The sequence below is a fragment of the Phoxinus phoxinus genome (genome assembly GCF_949152265.1).
Source record: "Phoxinus phoxinus genome assembly, chromosome: 16".
NCBI lineage: Eukaryota > Metazoa > Chordata > Actinopteri > Cypriniformes > Leuciscidae > Phoxinus > Phoxinus phoxinus.
The window spans coordinates 24112611-24132952 of NC_136891.1; the positions used below are offsets into that span (position 1 = coordinate 24112611).

Here is a 20342-nt window from a genome sequence, read left to right on the forward strand (position 1 = left end):
CAAAATAGAAACATTTTCATTAGTGGTCCCAGACTTTTGTGCATATAGGTGAATAATGAACATTTACAAATCAATTTCTCCTCTGCAGTTACCTGACATCCCTCCTCTGGAGCACAAGGAATATAAACCTGGACCCATTGGTAAAGAGCGTTCGCTCAAGAACCGCAAGGCTGCCAAAGATGTGCGTCAGTCCGATGGAGAGGGTCTGGATAAAAGTGGAACTGGAGGCAGCCGAGACAGAGACTCCAGCTCACCTACTAAAGACAACGTTCCTGAGCTGGGTGGAGACATTGAGGGCATGATCACTGCTCCATCAGCAGAATACTCCAGCAGCTCTAAGGTGCAATATAATATCCTGGTGCCTCAATCTTTTCATATGTACACTACTGTTCAAAAGTTAAGTGAGTTTTGAAAATTAGTTTTTCTTCAGAATGGTTGTATTAAATTGATCATAAGTGCCAGTAAAGACATTTTATGTTACAAAATATTTTTCAAATAATGCTGCTCTTTAATAATCAAAGAATCCTGAAAAAAATCACTTTCCACCAAAAAAATATTAAACTGCACAACTGTTTTGAACATTGATGCTCAAGAACATTTCATTATCAAATATCAATATAATTTTTTTTAATTGCCCTGGTGAACGTAAGAGACTTTTTCAAGCGCAAACTTTTGATTAGTAGTGTATATTTTATCACAAAATTAATTGTAGAGTTTATTTTTCCCTGACAGTGTCTATTTATTGTACAGGAATCGGTGACTGATTACACAATCCCGTCGTCCTCTTTAGCTGACAACGTCCCCAATGCAGGGACAAAGATGGAGGAGAGCCTTGTGACCCCTGTTAGTGCTTCAGTGCTGTAATCGATCTTTGTGTTTGTGTGTGTAGTTTTTCTGTGTTCTGATCCTTTTCTTGGTTGTTTGTTCAGGTGGCTCTTCCGCACCCGTTACCTATTCAGCGAAGAGAAGCCCTGCAGCAAAGCTCTAGCCTTGCCACAGTCTCTCCTGCTACTGTAGACCTCACACTCAAAGTAAGACGCACACTGAATGATTAATTTGCTAATCAGAATTTAATGTTTTACAAATGCTGATCGACTAAAGGCAGCAATACACAACAGTTTTAGGCCACTTTTCTTTTTCTTTTCTTTTTTCCGTTTGTTTCACCATAGTAATAAATCATCCTAAAACTTCCACAACACAAGTATGTGAAGGCAGATGCTACCAAAAGCATCTTGTAAAGCTGCTTCTCACTGTTTTCCTTCAGATGGAATCAGCACGTAAGGCTTGGGAGAACTCGCCTAGTCTGGGGGAAAAGAGCTCTCCTGTCACCTCCTCTGCTTCCCCCATCACCAGTGGAGGAGGAGCAGGCAGTGCCTCCTTCAACTCCTTCTCCAGTGCTTCAGTGCCTCAGATACCTGTGGCCTCTGTCACCCCCAGCACCTCACTGTCCGGTAGGAGTTTACACTTTAAGCTTTGACCCTTTCATGGGGTGTGCTGGTAAAAGCGTTTTAAACAGACATTGGCAGAATTTTTATATCGGTCCTCTGTTACACAGGATCCGCGACCTACACAACGTCCTCTCTAAGCACGAAGAGCACATCAGCCTCTGACCCTCCCAACATCTGTAAGGTGAAGCCCCAGCAGCTGCAGAGTTCAGTAATGTCCAGCACTAACTTTTCCCAACTAGGCTGTGCGCCTTCTCTGTTACCGCAGCAACAGACCCCACAGGTGTTCGTATCCCAGTCTGCAGCAGGTACTTTTATTTATAGACCACAACACCCTCATGCAGCCAATATAAATAATTGTTTTGTTGTTATTAATCTTAAATATTGTCTTTCGAATGATGTTCATTTGATTTAATACACTATTGTTCAAAAGTTTGGGGTTGGTAAGACTGGACCAAAAATAAGTCTCTTATGCTCACCAAGGCTGCATTCATTTGATAAAAAAATGCTGTAATATATGTATATTAGGAAATATAATTATAATTGAAAACCTTTTTAAAATGTAATTTATTTCTGTGATGCAAAGCTGAATTTTCAGCATCATTCGGCGTCTCATGATCCTTCAGAAATCATTCTAAAATGCTGTTTTGATGCTCAAGAAACATTTCTTTTTTATTTTATCAATGTTGAAAACAGTTGTGCTGCTTAATATTTTTGTGGAAACCGTGATACTTTTTTCTTCAGGATTCTTTGTTGAATAGAAAGTTCAAAAGAACAGCATTTATTTTAAATAGAAAATGTTTATAACATTTTAAATGTCTTTACTGTCACTTTTGATTAATTAAATGCATCCTTGCTGAAAAGTATTCATTTCTTTACTTACTGACCCCAGACTTCTGAACGATAATGTATTTAACCATTTCTTATTGATTTTGCATTTCTATATTTTATATCTTCATCTGCATGCAAGTCTTTTGAATGAGTGATCAACTCTTGTTTCTAATCGTGTAGGTACTGCAGCTCAAATCCCGGCCTTCTACATGGACACAAGCCACTTGTTCAGTGCGCCCCACCCTCGCTTGGCTCCTCCCACTTTAGCCCAACAGCAAGGCTATCAGCCTGGACTTTCACAGGTATCAACCTACACCAGTGTCATCCTCCAGCAGGATCAGCCTGTCAAGTCATTATCTTGGAAGAATGTTTCCAGTAGTACTATTTTAAAGTTATTGAGGTTGGTTGACACCCTATAATGATTTGTTCCTTATAGCCCACAGCGGTGCAGCAGATCCCCATCCCCATCTACGCTCCTCTTCAGGGGCAGCATCAGCACCAACATCAGCACCAACATCAACACCAACATCAACATCAACACCAACACCAACACCAACACCAACATCAACATCAACACCAGCATCAGCATCAGGCCCAGCTGAGCCTCAACACTGGACCTCCGGTGTCTCAACAGCAAGATCTCTTCAGCTCCTCCTTACAAACCTACAGGTACTGCAGACTGCTTTTAACTCTGCAGCATCCAACAATTGTATATGTAATATATTATATTTCAATATATTTATTGTGTGCTCTCTTCCCTTCACAGGTCTCAGCAGGCATTCATGCAGAACAGCCTCTCCCAGACATCTGCCATGATGCTGTCTGGGACACCACTGCATAGTTACCCTGGAGTGCAGCCCCCAGATTTGGGCAAGCCTCAGTCCAACCTGGCTTTTCAACAGACCTCAAACACTCAACACATCCCAATCCTGTTTGAACCCCAACTGAATCAGCCCTCTGGCATGGGAGGATCACAGCTGATAGACACGCACCTACTGCAGGTCAGAATTAAATTCCGGCTGCTTGTGGTCAATTATACTTTCCTCCTTCCCACTTTTTCAGTCTGCCATGACCTTGATCTAAACTCTGCTGTTTTTTTGTGTGTGCTTGGTGATCTGCAGCGTCAGGGAATGAGTCAGCACTCAAACCTGTACTCTGGACAAGTCCAGCAGCAGAGCAGCTACTACAGTTCAACACACAGTCCCAGCTCTGCTCTACAGCAGGTGACTGTTCCTGTGCCAGGTTCACAGTTGTCTTTGCCCAACTTCGGCTCTGGTGGTGGTCAGCCGCTCTTGGCTTTGCCTCAGTCCCTTCCTCCGACCCCTCCCCAAGGCCCGCCTCCCAGCCTCAACCGCCAGCCCCCCAGCAATCCACCCTACCGTGGCCTTATTGGCCAGAATACACACAGTATGATGCAGCCTTCCAATAAGGTTTGTGCACAAATACACATACGCTGATACCATATTTTCTTTAAACTATTAATTATTTTTTTACACTTGTTTATTTAAAAATGTATTGTACTTCATATGTAGTTTAATTTACTTGCAATAATCAAGTTAATTGCTGTAGACCAGGGATTTTTACTCATGTTTGGCAAGTTTTCCTTGTAGACCCTGTAGTAGATTAATTCCTGCACACTTGAAACATGCATGCTTTTTATCTGTTGTAGATGTGTGAGATGGATCTGAAGCTATTCAGTGGTGGAATGGATATGAAGCCTGGAACTCCACCTATCAGCGCCAGAAGCACTACCCCCACATCTAGCCCTTATAGGTGTGTGTGTATGCATGAAAAGCCATCCAGCTTAAAGGAGAACTCTGGTCAATTTTAACATTGAGCTCAATTTTAGTAAATTTGGAGTGCTGTCAATACAGAGAACAACGACAAAAATCGCTGTTGCCTACACCGTGTTATCCTCTTTTTAAAATTTGCACCCTATTGACTTGAATGAGGCAAGTTTTAAACCTGCTTTTATCCTCTTAACATCCTTGATGGGTCATTACAAGTGCCCAGCCATGTTGAGTGATTTCTTCAGAGTGAACACGGCGAATCTGACTGCATTAGATGTGAAAGATATTAATAAATCTAATGCAGTCAGATTCGCCGTGTTCACTCTGAAGAAATCACTCAACATGGCTGGGCACTTGTAATGAACCATCAAGGATGTTAAGAGGATAAAAGCAGGTTTAAAACTTGCCCCATTCAAGTCAATAGGGTGCAAATTTTAAAAAGAGGATAACACTGTGTAGGCAACACCGATTTTTGTCGTTGTTCTCTGTATTGACAGCACTCCAAATTTACTAAAAATTGAGCTCAATGTTAAAATTGACCGGAGTTCTCCTTTAAGGCCCAGACACACCAAACCGAAATCAAAGAATGAGTGCTACATTTACACTTAAATTTATGCATTTGGCAGATGCTTTTATCCAAAGCGACTTAAATTGGATGTCACATATCCCACAAAAATATTAAGCAGCAAAAACTTACACATTGATAAGAACCAGTATTAGTTGGGCACCAGTAATTGATAACTGAGCACCAAATCGGCATATTAAAAGTTATTTTAAATTGTAATCATATTTCACAATAATACCATTTTACTGTATTTCTGATCAAATAAATAAAGTATTATTGAGGTTATTAAAAAAACCTTAAGTCTTAATTATTCCAAACTTTTGACTGGTAGTGTACACACCTTAAAAAGCAAAGCAGTGTGCGCTTGCTGTTTTTCCCTCTTGACTTTGTTGTTTGCTTGCTTTCATTACTTGAGTTTTTCTTCTCATGGGTTGTTTTGCTAAACTCTCCTGGCAATTAAAGATGCTCAGTGATAGGGTCTGATTAATGTCAATTGTGCAGAACACACCAGAGCAAAAACTAGACCAACAGACAAATGCTCAATTACAGCTCATTGGCCAACAAATAACCTTCAGCTTGGAGCGTCACAGCCTTTTTGTGTACTGGATGCATATCCTTTTTCTGTCGTAAGCATATTTTATGTTTTCTGACAGCTTCCTTGTTTGTATTCTCAGGGCGAGCTCCACAAGCCCAAGTAGTCAGTCTAGCAAGATGAACAGCATGCTGTATCCCAAACAGTTCCAGTCGGCATCTGCAGGAATGCGCATTGCCCAGCACTTCCCAGGACAGTTCAACCCACAGGTCAGCCACTACAGACACCAAGTAAGTTTTTGGGAAATCTTAATTCGATAACGCTTCTGGAGTATTAACTGTGTTTCTCGTCTCTATCATGCTTACAGATGTTGTCTCAGGCCAACATGGTGTCTCCATTGGTGCGTCCACCCCATGCAAATTCCTTTCCTGGAGGGGTACAGCGTTCACCCATGGGTCCACCCATGTCCCCTAACCTGAGCGGTGGTCTGATGCCCCATCCCAGACCCCAGCACCCTCCACGTGGACCTTCTGGTCCCCCGTTAGTACCCCGCGGAACACAGGCTGCCCTAAAAGCAGAACAAGACCTTAAGGTGAGCGTTGTGAATACATTTATTAATGTAAAAGTGGGGTTTTGATTTCATGATGACTTTACAGCATTGGTTCTCAACCAGGGGGCCTCACTTAAAATGATTTAAGCCCTGAGGGCATTTTTAGAGTTGTTTTTTTCTGAGTGACACACAAAACTAAAGACTCATAACTCCAAAACTATAGCAAGGAGAGTCAAAAGGTGGGTATCATTTGATAGAACACTTATAAAAAAATTGAAAATATATATTACATTGCATATTTGGACATTCTCATATAATATATATTCTATTATGATTTTGCATATCTATCTTGTTTGACATGCAATAACTCGGAAATGAAATACGGTAGAGGTAAAATTCCCCTAAATGTGAGCTGCATCTGGATAAAATTTTGTGCTGATAGCATAAAGTAATCAAGTCACAGCATTTGGAACAAAGGTAGCCTTTTTGTTTAGTCCTCACACATTTGGAAGGCATTTATAAAATTGTTGATTTCTGAGTGACATACACAAAACTAAAGACTCATAACTCCAAAACTATAGCAAGGAGAGTCAAAGGTAGGTATCATTTGATAGAACACTTTACATTTTTAGAAAATATACATTACATTTGGACATTCTCATGCTGAGAAACCAGTAACACTTCGGGTTGAAGGGGTTAACCTCTTAAGGTCGTTAACCTGGTACTGTGGTCAGCACTTTCAAATAAAAGGTTCAAAAACAGAAATTGTCCAGGGTTTTATAATATTTTGGACATATTTTTATTTGCATTTTTTTTAAAGGGGTTTCTTTTCAAATTACTTTTTTTATTTACTTAACTGTATGTGGGTAAGTGGAGGCTTCGAAGTTTGTCAATATCAGATGAAAATCCAAAATAAGCTTAGGAGTTTAAGGGGTTAAATACCAAGAATCAATCTAGTAGTCTATGCCGTTTTAAATTGATGCGTGAACAAAACTTAGCATGCATTCCATCCAATAAATCGCAATAAGCTTACTGAAATATATCATGTCTCAATGTAAACCGTTTCAACCTCAGAAAGATGTCAAAACACGCAATGTTTAACACGCTATATTAACCTTTAATATAGTAATGTACCAACTAGACAGGATTCCCTTTACAGTTTACAGTATTAGTTGAGAATATTACCATTTTATTATTTTACATGTTATTTCTAGATACTGGAAGAGTCATTAAAAAAATTAGGCTACCTCATATCCAGGTTTTTTTTTTTTTTCAAGATCCTGTGCTTCGGAGAAAAAAAAGGGGTGAAGCAAAATAAGAAATATCTTGATTTTCAGTTATTGATATGATTTGTTTTATTTTAAGAATCAATACAGGTGAATCTAAATGAGAATCGATTAAAATCAAGAAATCAATGCACTCATGTTTTATTTAATTAATGTAAAATTACGTATTTTTGACATGACTTGATGGATTACGTGACTGAGATTCTCTCTTTTTTAGCGCCAAGTTTAAATGACATGACAAGCATGTAACAGATCTAATTTGTGCATTAATGGCTGTTATGTTAAAGTTTACTAAGGGAGGTTATTTTATATTTATCGGTAAAACAAAACCAATACCCGATTATGAGAAAATGTTTTAAAAAATCAGGAAAAAACTACATATGTATCCAGTCATGTGGCCTTTGCAGTCACAAAAGGTTGAGAACCACTGCTCTAGAGGTTGTATGTGAGGGCACTTTATATATTGGCTTTAAATATTTATCTTTCGCTCTCTCTCTCTCTCTCTCTCAGGCTAAACAGAGAGCTGAGGTATTACAGTCTACCCACAAGTTCTTCTCTGAGCAGCAACAACTCAAGGCTCCAGTAAGCAAGCCCACCCGCATGGAAGGAGCAGGCAAACCCACCGACAGCATCACTTCAAATCACCAGGGGGCGCCATCCGACCGCGCAGAGTCTGACAAACCTACTCTAGCAACAACCAAACCCATCCGGACGGGTCCGATCAAACCGCAGGCCATCAAACCAGAGGAGAGCAAGTAGCAGTTATTGCTTCAGAAAGGGCACATGGATTGAAGGATGGACTGAGAGGCCGGAGGCTTGGGAGAGGGGAGGGGGGGCGACGTCCTACAGCACCTGAAGGAAGCAGAGAAGTGTAGGGAAGTAGAGTGATGGAGGTTAATTTTATGAGGTGATGTGCATTTCTCACACTTACTGTGCCCTTTTTCCTCATCCTTTTATCAGTCCATCCATTCTCTCTGCTGTGGTTGGCATTACAGAGAAAGCGCCCCTCCATTGTATGAACTGTACATCCCCAGTGAACAATGAAGGTAGACATCAACAAAAGTTACAGTGAGAATGCCATTTTTAATAGCAATATGATTTACTTTCACATTTCCGCATGTAAAGAAACACGTTTTAGGAAGGCAAATAACTCCTTTTTTTATTGAAGATGTTTTCCCCAATTTTTGTTGTTCTCGAGCAACAATGTTGAGGTTATGGCGATAAAGATACAATGAAATGTCTACACACACACTCACATATAATTATTGTGTTTGTGTACACACCTCTCAACATTATCTGCACACTCACTCTTACTTTCACGTCGCTTCAACCATGTGTATTGGCCTTAACAATACATAGAACGTCATTTCAGCAGATTAGGAATTGATTACCGACGTATCTGATTAATTCATCGATTGCAGTCTCCACTGTGAGCCTTCCCTCTTGCCTTCTCCGTCAGTAGTCTACGCCTGCAAGAATTGAAGATTGTGCGTTTGCGTGTGCGCAAGATAACCTTGAATCTTTAGCCAAAGGTTAGGCGTCAAGAGACCTGAATCATTTTAGATGAATATATGATTTTGACAAAGATGGCTCAGCTTGGTCAACATATAGTAGAATTATGATGGAATATTTTCTTTTTTTTGTAAACGGTTCCTCCAGACCAGGCCTATGTTTGATATGTCCTAAGCTTAAGCCCCTCCCCTTTTCTGTGAACGATGACAGATGTAGACACACCCACTTCTATAACTCCATTCTTTCACCTTCCAGCCTCTCCAAACAGCTCCCAACCATGCTGCTGACCAACTCTGACTCTCCTGACCAATCACTGCAGAGGAGGGGCGGGCTTTGGGTTGGGGTGAGTGGTCAAGCATTTTAGGTTCAATGGTAACGAGCTGCAAGTTTAGAAAGAGGAATGTTGAGCGTAAGGCAGCCAAACTCAATGGGGGGTTTGGGGCAGGAGTGATGCAAGTCTTGAACAGAGGTTCCCAGATGTTTTGGACTACTCTGTTATGGTGACCACAGGCCTGAGTATACAAGGTCTTTCTCCAAACCACTCCTCTTGGGTTGCTATTGCAAAGGGGCATACAGTTGAACAAGGGTTTCAGTATGACCCCCCATTTCTTGTTTTAGTAGATAAGAGAAACTACAAACAGAAGGGGAGGAGAGGTAATTGATTTGTTTTTCTTTTCTTTTTTGATTTCTGTTTTGTTTTACTTGTACAGGGGTTAAATCGCTGTATTAAAATATGTAAGGTCTTATTTACATTCTCCTGGTTTGGTTACAGAAACTAATAAAATAATATGCTGTAAAAAAATGAGCTGTGGTCATGTTTGTTTTGTGGTGCTGAATTCAGTAAAATACCTTAATGCATGCAAAATAAGCAAACACCACTAAATTAAAAAGAGGCACACAGATTAGCACTTTACATTTTTATTCTCATAAGTTAATACACTTATAGGCATTAGATCCCAATCTTAACCTCTCAAGCAGCACTGAGTCTTGAGGCATATTCCAAAGAGAGTAGGGAAAATATTCATCATATACAGAGATAGGATATGATTGCGTGAGGATTAGAGCATGTACACTAGCAAAGGTTTTGTTATGGTTTTTAAAGTTGTATACCTCTACAATCTGTCAGTCAAAAGGTAGGCTTACTGTAATTAATTGTATGCCGTTATATTTTCACCCTTCCTTGAATTTATTCAGTGCCGTAAACACAAAAGACAAGACATTACTTACAAAGGTAGAAAAATAATTTCTCTATTAACATGTTTAGTGGACAAAATCACTGAGGAATTAAATGTGGCCTCAATTTATTAAAAAACTGACATCATGATACATGATTAGATATCCATTTGGTAACGTGTTGGTCAAAGGAACTTCTTTTTTTAGCATGTTTATCATGAACAAAGATAAGTCCACTTAATGTGATGTTGTGCAATGTAGTCACTGGTACACTTCTTTTAATTGTGGTCTTGAAAATAACAGCCTATATACAATTGTTGGTGCTTCAATGTTATCAGGAAAATGGAAATTTTCTGTATTCATTATATATACGTACTGTATAAATCAGTTATAAACCAATTGCTCAGTTGCTTTTTTATGCTAGATTGTCTATAATTGTCTTTGAATATCAGTAAATCCAACAATAGCTGTCCCACTGGATGTTAAAATATTAAAACATTGCAAAACGTGTCTATAAGATGGGGTGATATGGACATTTATGCAAATAGCTTCGCTTTACTGCTGTGTGCCTAGTCTTACCTTATAAGATACAATGTAATAGTTATCCCAAGCATGTAGCTTTCTCTTCCCTGGGTTGTAGTCTACCATGCTGTTGTAGCGATAGCGGTTTTTGAATGGCACTGAGATTGTTTTACCCTGGCTGGTTGCAGTGTCATACATGTAATTTACGGTGGTGTTTAGTGAGGTGTAACTAGCAACCGTGTACAGCTTGCCACAGATCATAAAAGCATTAGCCACGGAAGTCTTGCGAATTTTAGTCTCCCAGGTTCCCTTCACCTCCAAGTTGTCAGGGTCCAGCTGGGAGAGCACAATAGCGCCCTTGGCTTTGTTGGTACTGTATATGGCCCATAGACCATTCTCATCTATTGCCAGGTCAATGTCTGTGTAACCACCCCAGGAGTAGGGGAATTGACCATGGAAGCCGGAATGGGGAAGATCACGTCGAGCAGCAATGCTCTCGGAGAGTAGATCGTATCTTAGAAGGGTGCGACTGAGCCTCCGTTGGTAGTACAAGGAGCCTCTGTACATGGTGGCACCTGTGCTCTCCACAGATTCTGGCAAGAGCAGGACTTTGGTAGGAAACCCACGTGACAGCTGATCCATGTTTTCATACCCAAAGAGTTGACGCACTTCAGAACCTACGGCATCGATGCGCCATACCATCTCTGGACCATACGGTTCCTTAGCTTCTGGGTCTTGCATCCAGACACCGTATTTTCCTGCAATACTGTCAGCCTTACGGTGCATCTCAGGCGGATCTACCCACACCAGGTCACCACAGCCTGAAAAAACAACAACAAGAGATTGGACACTTGTTGGAAACATTGGATTGCAAATGATAGGTTGAAAGATACCATTAAAACAAAATCTGCTAAGGACAGCTTGTCCTACCATTCCTGCTAGTGTAAAAGATTAGAAACATACTTAACCTTTCCTAAAATACCCTGTAAGAGAGAGGTACTGGGGGAAGGGATGCTTGGCAGAATTCAAAGGACTTCTTGGGAAAAACCCAAAGTGATTCACATTACCATTTTGGCGCCTTACTAAACATACACGCTCCTTTTATAAGCTAGATTATTTTAGGCTTAAATGAATTGGCAAAAATAGCAGAATTTGTGAAAGTGCTGTCAGCAGGAATGAAAGCTATGTGCACAGTATCAATTTTTCAGGCACCTGAGATGAACAGAGTAGGGTTGTGGGGCATATATATATATATATATATATATATATATATATATTCAGAATATATATATATATATATATATATATATATATATATATACACTTGACAGCCATATATATACTTGACAGTCAAGCTAATGTCAGAGGACATCTACTAGGCCCTGTTTACACCTTGTATTAAGATGCGTTTCGGTTGATCGGATCACAACTGGACGACTCTAAATACAGGTGTAAACGGGGTCTAAAATGTTTTGAGCTTGCCCACTTTCGACCACTTCCAGAGCTAGTTGAAAACACATTTGGCCAGATTGCTTTCAGTGTAGATGCTCATGTGGTCAAATGTGTTCGAACAGCCACAAAAGACTGCCAACCGACTTAATGCGTAAACATTATGGGAAGCGCGCTAACAAGACGGGATTTAAACTTTGTTGGCTCAAGACCCAAGTTTGTTTGGAGACGAAAAACCAAGCACAATGATCACTCAGCATTCCTGATTTCTAACACACACTCGGCGACAGTGTTCGGCGTGGTCTTGTGGCTGTCAGAGCAGAAACGAAAGCTGATTCTCTGCATATGTTTTTGTGTCGTCTACAGCCGCGTAAATTACGTGAACTTATTTCGTCCATTATATTGAACGATCTGAAAAAGGCCATTTACCCGCACATAGAAACTCCCCTCGAAGAAATCAGGACGGAAGTGGACAAAAGAGACGGATTTAAACACTGTGTAAACGGGAATGTGTCTCCCTTGTCTATTAGTGATGTGATGTGATCTTAATACCAGGTGTAAACAGGGCCTAGATTGTGGCTTTATGTGATAGACACCCTAGGGTTAGGGTGTGACTCTCACCTGGGATGTCCGCTGGACCTTCCAGATTTGGGGCAGACACCTCAGTGACCACAGCTGTCAGCTCTTGATATCCTGTACTCGAGTGATGCCATGTTGGATCTAGGAGATCAGAAAGACAGCAATTCACATACTCAAATTGAGACATACATGTGAAGGTGTTGAGGTCTACATTTGTCAAGCCTTCGCAATCAGAATGGCAACTAGTGACCATGACATAGCAGTCAGTAACAAGAATATTAAATAACTTGTCTTATTTTCAGTATGGAGTTGGATTAATAATTTATGATAGTGCAGTTTGTTCTCTGCCTAAGTAAGTATACCCTTGTTACACCCCCTACCTTACCTCGTAAACTGCTGGTGTCTCCTTGTGTATTCCCAGGCCTGGATACCAGGTGGGAAAGTGCCGGACCTAAAAGGCAAACCAAATGATCAATTTGCTGTTATTGTCTGGGCAATGTTTACTGCCTCTTATTATCTGGTAGATCACAAATGTTTAGCTAGTCCAATAAAATGGTTAAAATCAGCTTTCAAGTGAGATTCACTATGTCCCAGAGTACCATGATGGAAGTCTAAACTAGTTAAGTTGGACAGACTTATAGGCTTGGCATTGATCCTGAGTTGCCTGAGAGAGGCATGTTTGTTGGGATGCATGGTTTTGGGGGACTGGCAGCTCTACTGACAGTCAGGAATCTAACAGAAGGAAATAAACAGCCCTGAGTAGATTCCCAGCTGTCCCGGTGCCTGCCAGACTCCAGACCTCCCATTACACATCCGAAACTTAGACATGAACTCCAGCAGAGAGCACACACTCTTCCTGGTTAACAATCTCAAATAAAAGCGGAGCAAAATTAAAAGCCATTGTGTAATTTTTTCATTGAAAAAATACCTTTTCTTATCCAACTTGTGTAACATTTTCAACATTGCTCAGTTTGTTTGAGTGATCTGACATATCAACTTTTGGCTCAACCAGTACCTGTTCGTCCAAAGTCCAAAAAAAATGGAAGATGGTTGAGAAGGGTGTATTGGAAACTTTGTTGGACATTTTTAGTTTGTTTTGTTTGGTCTTACTAACGATACAGAAAGGACCTGAACAACTTACACTCACATTATCCTCACTCCTTCAATTTTATCCCATTTTATTGCCCAAGGGCTAAATTAACTCTGTTAATGCCTGATCATGTACTTACGTGTTTACAGGCTTTTATAATGGTTGTGAACATCTGAAATCTGACTTTGATTGATTGCTGTGACAAGGGTTAAAAAGGGCTGTTGATGATGATGATGATAGCTTGCTCAGACCTGCAGTGGGAAGGTCTGTAGTTACTGCCCTTTATCCCTATAATCAACACTTGCTCATGGACACAGGTCTATGCATCACCACAAGGCAACAAAAGCATGTAATTCCCAAGGTTTGTTTGCAGGTGTTTATGCTTATCTGTATATCGTGCCTAATGGTTCCCTGAGAGATCAAGCAGAACTTCAAGAACCTTCTGGACCATCTGGTAGTGTGTTGCAGGCTAATTTATTTGCAGGAGCCTTCACATCTCAACATCTTTAAGACTTTTGAGGGGGGTTTGTACTGTTTGAATGCTTTTGGGTTTTGCAACTGTAGGTCGTGAAGCTGATGCCAACTCTTAGTATAATTCTAAATGAGAATTCCTTTCGTTTAAAGTTTCCAAAACGATCTCCAGAGGCACGCATTCATATGTTCATACTTAATGAGGTGACACTGACAACATTCAGATGGCTGAATGGAATCCTGATCTTTTTTTTATTCCACGGATTGTTTGCATGTTCAGTTAGGCTTCACTGCTCAGTAATTTTTGTTCTCATTAAAATGTTTTACACAATGATAGTACTTTTTTTTTTAAAGTATAAAAACTCTTTATTTAACTATTCCAGTCATTAATCACAAATGGCTGAAAATAGAGCATTTCTGCAATTGCATTGGTACCAGAAAACCTGCCAAGTTTTAGTCCAAAACGACTGCCAAATCAGCCAGAGGAATATAAAGTAATGCACCTTTGAACCTTGCATTAATCAATATAATTAAAGTTTTGTATCCACTGGTAAATTATTATTTATTCAGCCCCTTTCTGTGCTTGTGTACATTTGCACAGTATGATATTTAGGGTGCAAAGGGAACCTGTGAACCTGAAAGCAAAACTGAATACAAGAGGGTGAGGACGTGCAAGACGGATGCCCTGTTTTCTTTTCAACCTCAAAGAGCTGGAATTTGTCGCCTTTTTTGCAAAAAGGGTCTCCAAGGTGCTTCTCTCCTCTGTCTTGTTAAACTCCATTTTTATATTCATGCGTTTTTTACATGACGTTAAAGCACCAACAGTATATTTAATCCAGCACTAACAACCCCAGCAGGGATCAGTTACCCCTGACCTCCACCCCTCCTCATGCAGCATCAGTCAGTGGTCTGCTGGGAGCTGTCAGTAAGACTTTACTGCCGAGCATTAGCACAGAACTGTTTTACTGCTTCAGCGGCTTTCCCCCCAACACCCTCATTCACTCGTATGTTGACGTTGTTGCGCTTATAATATATGACAGGGGGATGTCACCTAGTTCAGCTTTGATCTATCTATACTGTTCGCTGCTGCTTTAAAATGAACACAATGACCTGCTCACCAATCCCACACTTCCAGACAGGTATAACTGTGGAAATACACACGTAAGAGTCTGTTGCAAGGTGCCAGTGACTCTAGCATGTCATATTATGCTCACACTCTCTGCTTTCCCAGACACACCTGTTTACAAGTCATGGCTCAATTGCATTTTAAACATTTCGGTAACCACAAAAGTAAGATTATAAGTTAGTGTATATTTTGCTTGAGCATTTTCCATCATTATACTGACAACACAAAGTAGGTATTGCCGATCTTTCACACTTTATGATAAATTTACACTGTCATAAAAAATGTGCAACAATTGCACCTTTAGGGTTACAAGAGCTTGTCACTGGGACAGTACCCTTAAAGGGACACTTGTACTATATTTATCCCTAAATGATGCGTTTTAGCACCTTAGAGTGATAATATGCATTTTATGATACTGTGAACTCTATAGGACTAAATATAGTACAAAGGTTTCCTTTTGAGGGTACTGCCCCAGTGAAAAGCTGTTGTACAAATAAAAATTTTGCACATCACAAATGTATCCCAAGCAGATAAAATGTTTTAAGGTAGTGAACACTTGGCAAAAAGATAATTTTGGTTGTGCAAGATGAACCTCAACAAAATATCCCCTGACAATCTTTTTAAAAAATGTTTTTGCTTGGTTGTCACTAACCTGATCCTGGTTTGAAACTGTTGTCAATTTCCGGCACTCTAGGAGGAGGTTGTTGCGTGCAGGGTCTGCTCCTCAACCTCTCAGTCTCCTGGCGGAGCTCTTCCATCCTCTTCTGCAGGTCCTGAACCTGTCTGTCCAGTCTTTGCTTCTCTCTCTGGAGCTGAGCATTCTCCCCCATCATCTGGTTGTAAGCGTCCTGGAGGCCTGAATGAGATCCAGAACCCGTCGATGACTCTGACACGGCTTCGCCTCCTACGAGACGGGCAACTAGTGCCTCTAGCAGCCCCAGGCGGGACTTCAGGGCCTCCATCTCAGGACTTGAACCTGGTGATGGACAACTGGCCTCTGTAGGGCTGTCCACTGTGAAGCTATACTGACAACGGCCATTGCCGGCATTCGCCCGCCGAAAACTCTGAGCCTGGGTGCCCATGAGCAGGCAGGAAACACACAACACAGCCAAAAACCTCATGTTGAGGTGGATCTAACCTGGAAACTTCTTTATCTGATGCTCTTCCCAGGGAGGTTTACGCAGAGGTGACTCGACTCTTTCTGCAGATCACTTGTCTGCCCTGTCCTCTTTAGCTCCGGCACTAATCTAATCTATACTAATCTCCCTTCCCTTTCACCTTACAAGCGTAACCGGAGCCGCTCACTTCTCCGGCGTTCCACTAATGACCTCTCACCTGAGTCTTCTCAATCTTTCGCTACCACTGACTTCCTCTCGCTTGTGCAAAAGATTGCCTTTGAGGGGCTGGTCAGAGTGTCTCGTTTGGATTGGTGGTCGATGTCTGTGATCCCTCAGTTTGTCTATTCAGGTTTGGAGGCAGTTTGAGTCCGGGGCACATTACGCGGGGACTTATTTATACAGTCAGGGAGGAAAGGGAGGGAGGGACGGAATAAGGGAGAGACTCAAAGAGGGACGGAAGAAAAGGAGGGATGCTGTGTGCTAGAGGGATTGCCACAACAAAAAGATCCTTCCAGAGTTCTTTCTTTGCACCTCCTCTTGGAGGGCATATCGGAGCATGTGTGTGCTGTTTGTTTAGCTTTGTGCGCAGGAATGCAGGGGCAACCACAGGTGAACACAGTGTTTGTTCATAGTATGTCCAAGTGTCATTTAATGGTTTGTATGCTCAGGCATTTTCCCTCTGGGTATTGTAGTAATTACTTATGTAATGTGCCTAACAAACTAGCTAGGTGTGTGTGAGAGAGTTTCAAGAGTACCTACCGGGGAGAGCATACCTTTCTGCTGCTTTCTAATTCGGGTGTTGTGGTGTATGTGGTCCCTATCAGTTTGCTGCTGGTAATTCACAGCCAGGGGATCTCGCTATGGGGAACCCAAGACAGGCTGTTAAGAGGGGGTAGATTTGGATAGAGTTACCCCAACCCGGGACAGTCCATGGGAGAGGTCCACAGTGTTGGTTTACATGTTGAGCTTAGCTAAAGGGGTCAGAATGTGATGCAAACAGTAGCAGAGGTCAATGCGTGTTTGAGGTGTCAGTGATCTTGTTGATGGCATTTGTAACGGTTTAACATAACACTAATAACAGCTTCAATCCTCAGAATCATGCTCCCTTGCCCATTTCTCGGTCTGTCACCAACCTTCACAATCCCTCGCTATATTTAGTTTCCTTCTTTCTCATTTACTCATGACATCCCACTGTCATTTCCACCACTCTCCCCTCCACAGTTCATCACCTCACTCTTTCAATAGGTCTGTTTTTGTTAGTTTACTTGGTAAACATTGGCTCAAAACACTTTCACACTTTTTTTATCTATAATGTGGCCCAGATGGTTCAGGACTGGAATCTCTCTTCGTGGTGGCCATTCGTTTTGTTTTGTTTGAATGTGGATGAGATGTCTGAATTTCTTGCCCAGCTAAGTCTTCGGAGAAATTTAGTGTTACAAATTACTAGTACACACTATTCCTTGCTTCTGACAGTGCTTATAAAGATTTGTACTTGTGCATTTTTTCTTCTTTGTGTACAGGTGAAATGTTAAACGGTGGATATGTTTTGTATAAATGTGTCATACAATCTATCCCACTGTACAAAAAGAAAGGTAAGATGGCCTTCTGAACAATCTGTATTTACATACGATGCAATACTAGTTTAGCAAGTATATGACGAATATATTATTAGTGGAAATAAATACATATTGTACAACTTAGTCCTTAAATTAATTTTCAAAACAGGGATGTCATAACAAAAATGGCTATAAATTCAGATTTAATTATTCTACTCAATTAAGAAAAAATAGTTATAAAAACGAATTATCACTTAATCATTTCATTTATTATTTGCATAATAATATCAACTACAACATTTCATGGAGGCTTTAAAGTTACTGACATGCAAATAGTCAGGAGGACAGACCTTTACAGGCAATTTCTTCCCAAAACTACGTGTTGATGTAATAATGTTATCTAATGGTCCCAAAAAGTATTTAAACATCACATTTAAAAATAAATACATTTCACCGATTGGGTGACAAAATATGAAAACCCCGTCACATCTGCAAACAAATTATGCCAGATCATTTCTTTCTAACTTTTCTGAGCAATTTTGCAATGTCTTTTAACCAAAAGGTGCTAAGGTGATTTTTAGCAGATGTCAAGTTCTCCTCAAGTTCGCACAGCTGTCCTAACAGAGTAACCACAGGAATAGTTCATCACATATGTTTCAATAACATTTGACATTCACAAAGTGACCAAATATTTTATTTTAAATATCTATTGTTTTATGATCGATCAAACTTGTTTTTGTGAAATGTTTTGCTTGGAAAAAATGTGCTTGAGGTCTAATGTCACTTAGTTTAATATTTTGTTATATAATGTTACGACATCAGTACATCTTAAATGTGGCCAAATACCTTTTGGGGCTGGAAGTTGTAACATCTTACTTTTGTTTTCAACACCTCTGCTTGCAACCTTCTGGCCGTTCTTCAGGACCACCATCAGAGCTCTCAAATTTCACCTCGCAGGCTTCATTTCATCTATTACCACATCAGATGTATGGGAGATTGAAGAGACATTTACCAGAAACTTTGTGCATTTACAAGACCATGCCTGCAAATTATATCCAACTAAATCCTTTATGTCAAACACTCATTCTATAATACTCAATCTATAACTTGAGACGCTGACGATGAAGGATGTTGTAGAATCAAGGCTTACATTCCTTCAGTCAATGCAGTTCTTAAATATTCCCTATCAGTTAATATCTGCAATCCTATTCATGTCATTTACAAAGTTCCATACAAACATAGGATTCTGATTTATGATATCTGTCACACATATATGTGACCTTTTGTTTTCGGTATTGAACAGATTCCAGCAAGTTCAGAACTGCAAATCTGCAACAAACCTTCAATAGCATTTATTGACAGACAAACTTTACATAGCCTATATATATAAAAATGCAAAAATTACTTTGAAATGTCTTATTTTTATGAAAGGTCTAAGACTATTTTGAATGGCAAACACACACAATTAAGACGTGTTGCCTGAGGAGAGAGTGGAAGAACATTAGTTATGTAACTAATGAGAGGCGTTCTTCATGGCAGAGATTAAATACTGATTGGAGAATTTGCTAACGCAAAACAGAACATGACCCTCCAACAAAACTCAAGATAAATAGTTCCGTCCATGCATGTACAAAACGTTTTAACACCAAGTCATGCGTCTTGGATCAGATTTATAAACCTGAGCAATAGCTAGAGACCAGAATATCATATAGACTTTGGCAAGACCTGGACACTCATTGATGTACCAGTCAGACTGATTTTTTGCCCGAACTCTCTTTGTCCAAAATTGGTAACTACAGATGGAAGCCGTCTGCCATGATGAACACATGGGAACCAGAGTGCATGACTGAGATGAGAAGAACAGACAAAGATATAAAAATGCAGGAAAAGAAGGATAAATGGCTGAAAGTGAAGTAATTCAGTGTGAGGAACGTAATGATCCTTAAAGGGGAATGAAAACAGATCTAAAGGAGTAAAACTCAGGAGATGGTGTTTGAATCAGACCTTTAAGTGCTGACCAGGGAATTGAATTTCACTGGTAAAGAAGGAAATAGTACTTAGTTCTATAAAAAGACTTAATAAACCATACATGCGCAAAACAAAAACTATTACTGAAGACGAGACCTTTACTAAGTATAGTTCAGGTCACCCGAGTTACACTATATACACCATTTATGGAGGTATACAAATCCATTGAACTGACGCACTGCTTTTTATGTATATTAATTGCCAAACATGAGCCAGGAGAAATTACTGCGGCTGTTGAGAAACATTATATATTATTAGAAAACAAAAAACAAAATGCACAGCGTTTTGGGACAAGGGGAGGAAACATTTTATTTCACTGCTTTTGCGTTCTCAAGTAAACATATTGCGTTCTCTTGAAAACGTATTTTGTTCTCTTCTCACTCAGTTTCAAAAACGTTTGCATGCCAACGTAAAACTTCACGTGAACCAACGAGGGAGACATTACCGTTTACAAACGAACAGCATTTATTTAAAATAGAATCTTTTCTAACATTATAAATGTCTTTTCTGTAACTTTTGATCAATTTAACTCATCCTTGATGAATAAAAATATTGATTTCTTTCCTCTAAAAATAAAATAAAAATTCTTACTGACCCCAAACTTTTGAAGGGTAGTGTTTAATGTTACAAAAGCTTTCCATTTCAGATAAATGCTGTTCTTTTGAACTTTCTATTCATCAAAGAATCCTGAAATAAAAATGTAAAAAACTGTTGTCGAC

At 40.0% G+C, this 20342-nt stretch overlaps 2 protein-coding genes across 3 annotated transcripts in view; one reads left to right on the forward strand and one right to left on the reverse strand.

Annotated features, from left to right (window-relative positions):
• prrc2c (proline-rich coiled-coil 2C) overlaps positions 1–9313 on the forward strand; it is a 29843-nt gene extending 20530 nt beyond the window's left edge. The window contains exons 20-32 of the mRNA XM_079584336.1: positions 89–340; positions 751–843; positions 930–1031; positions 1265–1451; positions 1556–1753; positions 2457–2578; positions 2713–2945; positions 3043–3277; positions 3398–3706; positions 3946–4049; positions 5306–5453; positions 5531–5755; positions 7510–9313. Of these exons, the coding sequence (XP_079440462.1) occupies positions 89–340; positions 751–843; positions 930–1031; positions 1265–1451; positions 1556–1753; positions 2457–2578; positions 2713–2945; positions 3043–3277; positions 3398–3706; positions 3946–4049; positions 5306–5453; positions 5531–5755; positions 7510–7758 (2457 nt within the window). The 3' untranslated portion in view covers positions 7759–9313. The remainder of the gene's footprint in view (positions 1–88; positions 341–750; positions 844–929; positions 1032–1264; positions 1452–1555; positions 1754–2456; positions 2579–2712; positions 2946–3042; positions 3278–3397; positions 3707–3945; positions 4050–5305; positions 5454–5530; positions 5756–7509) is intronic.
• A 102-nt stretch (positions 9314–9415) lies between these two features.
• On the reverse strand, positions 9416–16409 carry myoc (myocilin). Of its 2 annotated transcripts, XM_079584337.1 has the most exons (4): positions 15574–16409; positions 12620–12685; positions 12277–12375; positions 9416–11027 (listed from the first exon to the last, which is right to left on the reverse strand). In XM_079584337.1, the coding sequence occupies exons 1-4, from the start codon at positions 16040–16042 to the stop codon at positions 10240–10242; spliced, it is 1422 nt and encodes a 473-aa protein (XP_079440463.1). In that variant the 5' UTR covers positions 16043–16409; the 3' UTR covers positions 9416–10239. The 2 variants fall into 2 exon arrangements, with proteins under 2 accessions (XP_079440463.1, XP_079440464.1); XM_079584338.1 differs by lacking the exon at positions 12620–12685.
• Positions 16410–20342: the final 3933 nt, after the last annotated feature.

Excerpts from the sequence above, each read along its gene's own strand:
- myoc (XM_079584337.1), bottom strand. The coding sequence starts at position 16,042 with ATGAGGTTTTTGGCTGTGTTGTGTGTTTCCTGCCTGCTCATGGGCACC. Across the intron at positions 12,376-12,619 it reads AGACACCAGCAGTTTACGAG|ATCCAACATGGCATCACTCG; the intron begins GTAAGGTAGGGG and ends CTGATCTCCTAG. Across the intron at positions 11,028-12,276 it reads AGGTCCAGCGGACATCCCAG|GCTGTGGTGACCTGGTGTGG; the intron begins GTGAGAGTCACA and ends TTGTTTTTTCAG.